This window comes from Chenopodium quinoa, unplaced genomic scaffold (genome assembly GCF_001683475.1).
Source record: "Chenopodium quinoa cultivar QQ74 unplaced genomic scaffold, ASM168347v1, whole genome shotgun sequence".
Lineage (NCBI taxonomy): Eukaryota > Viridiplantae > Streptophyta > Magnoliopsida > Caryophyllales > Amaranthaceae > Chenopodium > Chenopodium quinoa.
In genome coordinates this window covers 443,512-455,967 of record NW_018742345.1, presented here as the reverse complement: position 1 = coordinate 455,967, position 12,456 = coordinate 443,512, and the positions used below count along the sequence as shown (strand labels likewise).

The 12,456-nt window shown below is 31.8% G+C and overlaps 1 protein-coding gene across 1 annotated transcript; it reads right to left on the bottom strand.

The window, feature by feature from the left end:
- Positions 1-9,664: 9,664 nt before the first annotated feature.
- Positions 9,665-10,438, bottom strand: LOC110693929 (calcium-binding protein PBP1-like). The gene has a single exon (XM_021871112.1). It carries the CDS (start codon positions 10,091-10,093, stop codon positions 9,722-9,724), a length of 372 nt encoding a protein of 123 aa, XP_021726804.1. The 5' UTR covers positions 10,094-10,438; the 3' UTR covers positions 9,665-9,721.
- Between the last annotated feature and the right edge of the window lie 2,018 nt (positions 10,439-12,456).

Genomic DNA, 12,456 nt, shown 5'->3' with positions numbered 1-12,456 from the left:
AGATCTAAATTATAATTTAACTAAACCATAACCAACATTTGTTTTAAAGTTTAACCTAACTTTTGTAAATATTTCTAACCTAAAGATCTAATGTTTACAAAATGATTACCCTTTCTTGTTCTCATTTTTTTCTTCTTTGTTCTTCTCTTCATTCTTGCTTCCTTCATTTTCTTTCTTCTCCTCTTGATTCTCCTCTTTTTCCTCCTCTTTCTTCTTCCCCTTTTCTTCTTTCTTCTCCTCCTGGATCTCCTTTTTTTCCTCCTCTTTCTTCTTCTCCTTTTCTTCTTTCTTCTTCTCTTGCTTCTCTTTTTCCTCTTCTTTCTTCTTCCCCTTTTCTTGCTTCTCCTCTTTTTCCTCTTCTTTCTTCTTCTCCTTTTCTTCTTTCTTCTCCTCTTTTTCCTCTTCTTTCTTCTCCTCTTGCTTCTCCTCTTCATCCAATGTAGGTGGATGATCTGGATTCAGAAAAGCACAATTTAGAACATTTGCTGTCACTTCTTCGTAAGTGGCTTCATTATCTTCTTGATTTTCTGGGACATCAAACCATAAGTAGAAACAATAAGGACACCACATAGAAATAGTTGGAAAAAAATTTAGAACATTAGAAATAACTAGAATATAACTAGAAAAATTTAGAACACAAGAAGTAACTTTAGAACATAACTAATTTACAACATAATCATATTATTTAGAACACATGCACATAATTTAGAACATAATCATACAATTTAGAACATATACACATAATTTAGAGCATAACTAATTTCGAACATAATCATATTATTTAGAAAATATGCACATAATTTAGAGCATAACTAATTTAGAACATAATCATATTATTTAGAACATATGCACATAATTTAGAACATAATCATATAATTTAGAGCATAAGAAAGTAACTTTAGAACAAATCTAGTAATATTAGTTCAAAAGAAATGAGTTTGAAAATAATGTAAAACTACCAACTACTGGTCAGGGGGTCAATAAGTTGAAACTTGGAGGAGTTATATCAAAAGGTTGCTTCTTTTTTGGAGGAATTGGGGTTTTTGGTGACTCCTCATTCCTTCTCTCTTTCTTCTCAATTTTTTCCTCCTCGTTTCTCTCTTTTCTGTCCTGCTCTTTTTCTTCTTCTTTTGATCCCAAATCTTCATAGCAATTAGACCATAAAAATTAAGTATTATAGCAAATAGCAAAAAATAATTAGAAAATAAAAAGTGTAGAACATAAGAAATATATACAATTAGGAGACAACCTAGAAATAGTTAGAATATAAAAAATTAAGAATTAACTTTAAAACATAACCAGAAAAAATTTAGAACATAAGAAGTAATATTAGAACATATCTAGTAAATATTAGTACATAAAAAATGAATTTGAAAATAATGTGAAATTACCAACTACTGGTGAGGGGATCAACAAGTTTTTGTCTTTATTCTCTTCATTTCTCTCTTCTTTGTTCTTATCTTTTTCCTCTTCCTTTGATCTCAAATCTGCTTAACAATTAGAACATAACTAATTTAGAACATAATCATATAATTTAGAACATAAGCATGTGATTTAAGCACATGTTTTAGAACATAAAAAAGTACTGTAAAACATAAGCATCTGATTTAGAACATAAGTATAATTTGGAAATTAAGCATGTACATGTGAAATTACCAACTGTCGGTGTCTTTGGTGACCTTTTTTCCTCGAATTTCTTCCATGCCTTATCCATAACCATATCCAATTCTTCAATAAATGCCGGTTCATCGAAGACATGTTGATCTTGACTGAGTATAGAAGGGCTTTTCTTTTCTTCTTGGTTCACGAATGTCTATAAAATAAGAAATTATAATTTAGAACATAATATGCATAATATTTATATAAATTTATTATACTTTAGAACATAAGCTGAAAATACTTTAGAACACAACCAGAAAATACTTTAGAACATAATTATAATACCTTTGTTGTGTACTTGCACCATATGTTGTCTATGAGATGTTGCATTTTTCCTGTTGTTTCTTCCTCAACAAAAAGATCTTTTGCTTTTTCTAACATGCCATACATCTCTTTAACATTCGAGGCAAGTGTTTTTGCCAAATCTCTAAATTTGCTCAAAAAGCCCTTCATTAGAACACAAAAATATTTTAGAACATAAAGGACATAACATGGATAATTTAACGGAAAAGGATTAAATGGAGCATAAAATATAATTTAGAACATAAACTAAATCATACCATCATGTCATTTCGAGAAGTTGTAGAACTAGAACCTATTGATGGTTGTTCTATTCTTCCCTCTTTGCCTTTGTTTTTTGTTTCCTTTTCTTTATGTGCCTTCCAAAACATAAAATACAAATCTTAGAACATATGCATAAAAACTTAAAATAACAAGAGCATAAAGTATAAAGTATCTACATATTAAGATGTTAAGCATATGTAATTATAATTAAAAAGGTATAGTTACCATTGATGATTTTTCCATTCTCTTCTCTTTTTCCTTTTGTTTTGGTTGTTTCTTTTTTCCTTTTGGTGCCTTCTAGTATATAAATTATAAAATTTAGAAAACAACAACATAAATTTTAAAGATTAGAATATAAAGGTTAGAATAAAGTGTTTTCAATTTTTACAAGATAAGCATATGTAGTAATAATTTAAAAGGTATAATTACCACTGATGACTCTTCCTTTCTCTTTTCCTTGTCCTCTTGTCTTGATTGTTTCTTGTTTTCTTCCTACACATTATAATATATGAATTACAAAATTTAGAATATAAAGGATAAACTTTAGAGCATAAAGAGAGAACTTTAGAACATAGGCAAAAGTAAGTTGAGTGATTAGAACATAAAGGATAAACTTTACAACAAATGAGTGAACGAAATCACCAAATGCATTCAACTGAAAAATTGGATAAATTTTAGAACATATAAGGTAAACTTTAGAACATAAAGAAAAACTGTAGAACATAAAGGGTAAACTTTAGAACATAAAGGGTAAACTTTAGAACATACAGTGTAAACTTTAGAACATAGGCAAAAGTAAGTTGAATATAAAGTTTGGAATATTTAGGGGTAAATGTTAAAATAGTTTATCACATAAAGTATATAGTTTAGAATATTTAGGGGTAAATATTAAAACAGTTATCACATAAAGTATATAGTTTAGAGCATAAAGGGTAAACTTTAGAACGTAAGCAAATATAGATAGAATATAAAGTGTAGTGTTTAAACATAAGCATATACAAATATCATACCACAATTGATTCCATTCTTTCCAAGATTTTTCCATATCCAAATCCATGATCTTTTTCAAACTTATATCTCACTTGAATCCTTTCCTTTGTCCACACCGAAATTAGTGGACATTTTCTTGGTTTTTCTAATCCTCCTCTTTGTAGACGATCAAAATAGAATACCTATTTAGTACATGTTAAGAATTAATTAGAATATTTTTCACACATTTTCAACATAACAAGAATAACATATATACATAACGGTAAGAACTTAAAACTTACCATTAGAAAAGGTAAAGGACCCGTAAAGTAAGAATTTCCCTTCTTCCATACATTAACAGAATCTTTCAAGTGCTCAATCACAAATGTGCACCAATCCAATTCAGCAATTTTCTTTACATCCATACAACTATACAAGAATTTAATGTATAGTTGTGTGTTGTTTGTTGATCGGATTCAACAATTGACAACACATACCACAAAGTTCCAAAGAAATTCATCAGAAACTGTTTTTTCCTTCTTCAATTCTTGAATTCTGTCAATCAATCTCTTGTTGGTTGGACTTCCCTTTTAGAGGTAAAAAAAACATATAAATTAAAACCTATATGGAGATAATAGATCTATTTTAAAGCAGAAAACACTTTAGAACATAAGCAAAGCACTTTAGAACATACAATTTATAACATAACCATCTTATACCAATATAATATCATAAAAATAGCTAAATATAATTTAGAACATTACAAGTCTAATAACTACATAAAAGATCTACGTTTTAGAACATAAAATTCATACTTTAGAACATAAAATTTAAAACATAACCACATTATATCATCATACTTTTTTGAGGCCAAACTTGCTTCTCCAAGCTTTTAGAAACTTGCTCCATTTCAGATTTGACTCATCATTTGGTTGCTCAATCTTTTTGCCACCCAATGGCAACCCATAAGCCAAATGAACATCAATTGTCTCCAAAAAGATTTCTTGTTTTCTCTTCGGTAACATCAAACAACATCTCTCCGTGTCAAAATTCGTAACCAAGTTTTCTGTCAACCTAGAATTATAATGAAAAATGTAAGATTTAAAGCACAATACAGCTATATTTAGAACATAATAGTCAATCTTTAGAACATAGAAGATTAAAACATTTAGTATAATATTTAAACTTTTGAACATAATTTAGAACATTATAGAATAAAAAAAGTCTATTTTAGAACATAATAAACATACATTAGAACATATGCACATAATTTAGAACATAATCATACAATTTAGAACATATGTGCATAATTTAGAACATAGCTAATTTCGAACATAATCATATTAATTAGAACATATGCACAAAATTTAGAGCATAACTAATTTAGAACATAATCTTATAATTTAGAACATTAGTGTATAGCAATTCAAACATGACAAATCATAATTTTGAACATAACATTGATAATACTTATGATTTTAGAATATGATTTTAGAACATAACATTCTACTACTTACATAGAATTTATATGGATTGGTAAATCCAATTCCAAAAAGCCTCCAAAACCAATGTTCCGAATAGCTTGCTTTTGTTTCTCAGAAAGATTTATCAACACATCCTTCATGAATTGAGTAGGAGGTACTCTTTGATAAGGTTGTCTCTTAACTAGTTGCTCATTAGCTTCTACTACTTGGACATCCTCACCATCTTCTTCTTTTTCAATCTTTCTTTTCTTCTTCTTCACATCCTCACCATGAATAGATAAACATAATTAGAACATAGATAAGCAAAATTAGAACATAAGCGTGCAGTTTAGAACATAAAAATAAAGATTGTAAATATTAAGGAGTACTATTACCTGAGTTTGATTTTTTTTATTGATTTTTTGTTCCTCCTCACTATCATCTTCCATCTCCTCTTTTTCATCTTTCTCTTTCATCTTTACATCACCCTTATTATCATCCTCACCGTCATCTTCACTATCATTATTCTCGTCATCATCCTCAACATTATTACCCTCTTCTTCTTTTTGATCTTTTCCTTCTTCTTGATCTTTTTCTCTTCCTTCCTTTTTTTGCAATTTTCGAGGTGGTTGAAGCCTTGTTGGAAGTTTTCTATGTCTTATAGCAACACTTTTACTTTCAATATGCTTCTTAAATTCCGATCTATCGATTACTTCCGCTTCAACGTTTTCAACTTTCCTTTAAAAACAATCAAAAATAATTAGAATACAATTAACATTAAATAGAGTGCAAATATAAAGGGATAAGATAAACATAAACTATAATGGATACATATTAGAACATAATACAAATCTTCAGAACATAAGAGAAAACTTTAGAACATAATGGAAAACTTTAGAACATAATGGAAAACTTTAGAACATAATACAAATCTTTAGAACTTAAGGGAAAACTTTAGAACATAATGAAAAACTTTAGAAAAAAATTTAAAACATAATAGGTAAAGTTTAGAACATTATTTTAGTTACCTTTTTCTTACATAAGTAATTTCTTCTTCTTGTATATTAGTAACTCCTCCTTCTGATTTTTCTTCATTTTGGCCTTGCATTTTGCTGCAATTTTAAGAAATCAAAAACATTAGTAACATTCCAACATTATTATTATTATATTTTTGAACATAGGAATAATTTAGAATATGCTGAAAAATAGTTTAGAACATGCTTAAAAAGAGTTTAGAACATGCTGGAGAGTGAAAAACCCAAAATAGAATGAGTAAACTAGAAATTTAAAAGACAAATGAAACAGAAACATGATAAGGTTTGATTGAGTTTATTTTCAGCCCATGTTCTAAATTATTTCAACCTATGTTCTAAATTTTTTCCTATGTTCCAAATTTTTTCTACCTATGTTCTAAAGTTTATTTTCAGCCCTGCAATCACAAGTTCACTACCAACAACCCCTAACCAATTAGCTGCTGCTGCATAAATCAACCACCACACCACAACCCCTACAAACAGGGGCAATCGCACCAACATCACCAATTTTGAAAAAAAGTTTGTGAATTGGGCATGACAGAATTTTATATTGTACACTATATCTGATTGTTCTGCAAAACCTTTCAGAACTAATTAATCTTCAGTCTGACATCTGACAAATGTTTTACATTCTTAAATCAAATCCCATGTAAATCTAATTTCATCTTCTCAGGCTTCTCTGTTATTTTGTCCATTTTATAGCTAAAAACCAAATCCTACTAAATTAATAGATTATGTAATACTAAGTACCGTAAGGACTCAGAGGCTCAGAGCCCACATTTTTGGCGTAGTGGGAGAGGGTTTTATACTTTTAAGGTTTTTATTTACTCTACGAAGTACTATATGCATTGTTCTTTTAGGTTAGCCAGGCTAGCCGCTATTGAAAAAATCAGCAAAATCAAGGCAAATATGCAACAAAATCTTCATACAAACATTGCTTCTGCTCTCAATGACAACAATAGCCACCAAATCAAGGCAACATGTACAGCAATCCCGGTCACTCGTATTGTGTCCATTGGTAATCCAAAAGATGACTCAGACTCACTACTCATCAAACTCAAAGTCAATTTCAAGCCATTAAATAACATTGACGGAAGAGTGTTATCACACATATCCATCAACAACAAATACCAAATACATATCCATCAACAAGAAAAAAAAGTTTAGAACATTGGAAAATAAAGTTTCAACATATGAACAAAGTTAGAACATTGGTTTTGAATATATGAAAAAATGTTAGAACATACAAAAAAACATAGGAAAAAAAATCTAGAACACATGGAAAAAAAAAATAGAAAAATAGGGAGGAAAATTTAGACCATAGGTAAAAAGAGTTTAGAACATATGAAAAGAACTTAAAACATATATTTAGAACATAGGGTTATTGTAATGGTTAGATTTCAGGTTGGATTACGTTATTTAGGTTGGACTATGCTATTTAATTGTTAGGTGTACGCGTCAAAACAAACTAGTGTACGTGCCAAAACCTATTAGCTGTTTATAAGACTAACCGTGACACTATTTGAGACTCTGAGGCTACTAATTTAAATAGCTATACTCACCTTGTTAAGGTCGGTTAAGCCGCTACTGTCATTTTGGCAAAAATGAGTGCAATATAGTGCTAAGTCTCAGTTTAAGAGTTTGGCTACTAAACTTTTACTTGTTCAGGGCCTTCATTTTTGGATTAGGGCAATTTAATTCTAAACATCTACTATTATGTGCCAACAAAAATACAAGGTTTAAGACCATCAAGTATCCAACCTTACAACATGGACTTGTATATGATGATAAACAATTTCAATGAGGAATTGAGCAAGACATAAAATGTATCATGTACATAAGCTTGAATTATTATCACCACTTCAAATATCATAGGCACATCCGCACATGATTATATTAGTTATATACATATATGATACACATTACATCTATTCATCCAAATATGCTTTAACTAAAGATTTATCAAGAATTGCATTAAAACGGAATAATCAAATTCTCACCAGATTAAAAAAAACAAAAAGCACACAAATTATTGCTGATTTGTATTGATTAAACTGCAAATTTCACACTAAAAAAACCATAAAAATCGAAAACAGAAAAACCATTAAAATCGAAAAATCGAACTAAAAAAAAAACCAGAAAAATCGAAAACAGAAAAACATTAAACTAAAAAAAACCATCGAAAAATCGATAGATAAACATAATTAGAACATAAAAAACCATCGAAAAATCGAACTAAAAAAAACCATTAAAATCAAAACAGAAAAACGCAAATATCAAATCACGAAATCGCAAAATCAAATCAAAAAGTCAGAAGTTCATGGAAATTTGAACAAAATCGGAAAAAAAAAAAAATACCTGAGTCGAAAATCCTTCAAATTGCAATTTCTATGGAGATTTTTGGGGGTTTGCAGAGAGAGAATGAGATGAGCACGAAGAGAGAGAAAGTTAGAGGAGAGAGAAAATTTTGATCGGGTGGTAGGGCCGTAGGGGGTATGAGGAAAAATACGTGTTCTAATCTTAACCGTCTAAATTACCTTAATCCTACGACTGAGATTGGTTCTTATATAACTAGGGTTCTTATATAAGGAGGGGTTCTTACCGGATCCCTCCCCTATATATATATATATATATATATATATATATATATATATATATATATATATATATATATATATATATATATATATATATATATATATATATATATATATATATATATATATATATATATATATATATATATATATATATATATATATATATATATATATATATCATATTCCTCTTGTTTTAAGAACATGACACAAGAAGACACACAACTATTAGCTCATTAGTGAGTTTTTTTAGCTCTCTTTGAGAATTAGATTCAATATAATCTAGAGAGTCATACCATAATCTTGTACCCTTTGGGGTTGTACTCTCATAACCTTTTTTCATATATTGGATAATTAGTACTCATTGTTGGTGGGTTGTTTACCTTATTTGAGGGTTTTTTCCACGTTAAATTTGTGTGTCTCTTACTCCACCGTTTTTAAATACTTGCTAAATTTCTTCATGCACGGAGTTTTAGGAAAAATTGGAGAAAGTAATAAAATATGGAGGTAGTGGGGTAAGTGGAAAAATAAAAAAATTGTAAAAAGCAAAAGTAGTAGGGAGAATTGGAGGAGAGAGAATATGAAATAATAAAATATGATCATGGTGGGTCCGCTAGGTGAGAAAAAATTAATTTAATATTATAAAAGTTTTTCAAATAAGGAAATGGAGCAAGTATTTTAAAACGGCCGAAAAAGAAAAGTGAAGCAAGTATTTAAAAATGAAGGGAGTATTACTCTTCTTATCCATCTTTTATCTATTTATTTCTCTATATCATTTTGTGCTTCCGCTTGCGCTCCTAATCTCAACAATTTTACCTAACATCCCGGGTTGTTCATTAGCTCTTGTCTAATTGTGAAATAGAGGTAGACATGTAGTATTGAAGTACTACCTCCGATTTTTTTTAGTTAGAACTTTGGGAAATTATTTGAGAGATACGAGTATAAAATAATCCAAAGTTGCAACTAAAAAAAATCGGAGGTAGTATATCATGTTACAGGGTACAATCATCTACACATCCAAGAATATATGTTGCCATTACAGCAACGAGAAAGAAGTGGAGTATAAAAGATTATCTATATTGTGCCAAATAAACAATTTCTGTTTTTTGTTTCTTTATTAAAAATAATAATAATAATAATAATAATTCTGTTTTCCTTATTTTCAAAGCTATGTATGCCGGGCTTTCTTATTGTGCCAATGCGCCATTAAAAGATGCTAATAATGCCGTTAGTTTCATATACTAGTAATTAATTAGCTAGTGTTATCTTCTGTTCTGCAAAACCTTAATTTACTAAACAATTGTACAAAACAGGATTAATTAAATTAATGATCAAATGAAAAAGAAGTTACTTATTTAATTAGTCAATTCAAAGAAAATCACAAAAAAATACTCCAAATTAATCTCTTCCAATCAATAATTTGTTATATAATCTCTCAAAATCTAAAATTAACCTCTTGAATTAGAGATTGTTGAAGCCAATATTCAGAATCAGACATCAAATCAGGACTTAATCTAAACATTAATACACAAAATTCCATCTGATTAAGAGCACCATCACCATCTAAATCACCTTCTAACATCATACTAATCAACTCATCATCTGTCATATTGTCTAACCCCAACAAAGCAGAGTTATTCCTTAAGCTTTCAAATGTGATCACCCCTTTTTCTTTATCCATTAATAGCTCGAACCCGTTGCATAGCTCCGCAATCAGTCCTTCCCCGCCGAGCTTATCCGCCATTACCGGTAAGTGGTCTTCGAACTGGTCCGATGATGTGGATGCTTTTACTTGAAACCCCGCCATCCTCGGACAAATTGATTGGTTTTAATTTAAGTGGTTAGTCGATAGAAAGAGGGGAGATTAGAGAAGTATTGTAATTGGAAAGTATTGTGGAAGGAAAAGGAGATTATATAGTGGTGATTGGTGAAGGAATGAATGAAATGAAGAGAGGTTCGCGGAAAGGGAGGTAAAGAAGGGGTTAGGATGACAACCCATGGACAGAACAGCTATGGCTGGTCGGCTTTCACAAGTTTCACACCGTATTTCTCTCCTTACTTCGCAGAAACTTGTCGAGGGTATTTATGTCTTTTCAGTGTTTTTCGTTTTAATATACTCGGTACCGAGTTATTTTATTTTTATTTTTATTTTTTTATTTTTTTTGGTTTTTTGTTAATGTTCATCCTTCGTTAACTTTCATTTGTCTTTTGCCTTTAGTTTATTTAAGGAAATTTTCACTTTTGGTAGTAGGATAACATATGCATTTCACTTTTACTATCGGAGAAAATTTTTATTTAATTTTACTACCAAACAAAAGTAAGTTTATTAAAAATTGCTACCACTTAACACTTTCAGTAGAAATTCCGTTAGTATGATTTAGCCACCCTCATTATCACCTCCCAACCACCACTCTCTCTTTAGCCACCCTAACTGCCTCCCATCAGCTTCCCAAAATATATATATGCCAGCCCAACCCCTCTCGTTAGCCACCCAGCCCCCTCCCCCTACCTCCTACTCCCTTTCCCTACCAACCCAGCCCAAACCCCTCCCTTTTCCTCTTCTTGCTGCCCCGACCCTAGCCACCACACCGAAACCATAATCGAAGAACTCGAATCATCGCAACCACCACCACTCTTCTGCAACAGTTTGATCGATCTTCCTCCAAACCCCAACGAATCAACTCGCCTTAACCTTTGCGGCCACCCGTAACCCCTAAACCACCACACTGAAACCACTAAACGAATTTTAGGGTTAACGGTGGTTTCGATGTGGTGGTTAGGATCGGAGCAGCAAGAAGGGGGAAAGGGAAGGGGCTGGGTTGTGTTTGTGGGGGAAAGGGCGTGGGATCCGGATCCTAACCACCACACTAAAACCACTAAACGAATTTAAGGAAAAATTGCTCCCATTAATCTGAACTTTGTCTCGTCCGCCGAAATTAATCCCAACTTTCGTTTATTATCTATCACTCCCAACTTTAGGGGGTATTAAATTCTATTGCACCCAAATGACTTGCAACCGGTAAATCAGGTAAACATTTCTGAATTTTTTTTTTTCCACACGTGTCAACATGTAATTGGTTGAAAAAAATAGAAAAAAAAAATTAAAAACATAATTAAAATAAAAAAACCCCAACAGCCACCTCCCCTTAGCTTCTCTCAGCCACCTTCCACCACCGCCACCTCCTTTAGCTTCTCTCAGCCCCAACCTCCACGCCTGAACCCCTGGCCCACCTCGGTGTCGCAACCCCAGGCCCACCTCGACGCCGGAACCACCCCCAGAAACGCCCAAAACCACCAGAAACGCACCCCCATTTCTCCCTGAAAACGACCATAGAAATGGGTGAAAACGGTCGAAATTGGCCGATTTCAGGCTGAATGGTTGGTGTTAACCCTAAATCGGCCGATTTCTGCCATTTTCGGCCAATTTCGTGGCCTCCTTGCTCGTGATTTGGGAAACTATGGTGGGGGAAGGGAAGGGGTGGAGGAGGGGTTTTCGTGGGTGGGGAGGGGATTTCGGGGGTGGGGGAAGGGAAGGGGTGGGTTTCAAGGGAGGGGGAAAGCTGGGCGGTGGTTTCCGGCAGCAGGAGAGGGGTTTTTTGGGGGTGGGGGTGATTTCTCGGCGGGGTGGAGGTGGGGGTGTGGTGGCAGCCGCTGGGCATGGGTGGTTTGTGGGTTTTTTTTTTTTTTTGTTTTTTGTTTTTTTATAAAAAAAAAATTAAGTCAATCTTACGCTAACACGTGGCTAGGTAACCTGCTACATCAGGTTAGATGACCTATTGGGTGCAACAAAAATTAATACCCCATAAAGTTGGGAGTGATAGATAATGTACGAAAGTTGAGATTATTTTCGGCGGACGAGACAAAGTTCAGATTAAAGGGAGCAATTTTTCCTTTTTTTTTTAAATGCTTTCTTTTTAAATGCAAAACTTCTTGGATTGTAATTTGGACAATATAAAAAGTAATCAACGAAGTATCAACGTATGAAATCATGACAAAACTTAATTTGTCGAATATTGATCTTTATCTGGTCTTATAATTTGAATATAAGTGAGCATACAATGAACATAAGGTTGTTCGACACAATTTTTTATCACTGATTTGTTGTACTAATTAGGGGAACACTAAATATAATTGTTTATCACGACTTGTTAGTTTTGGAAAATATAATCA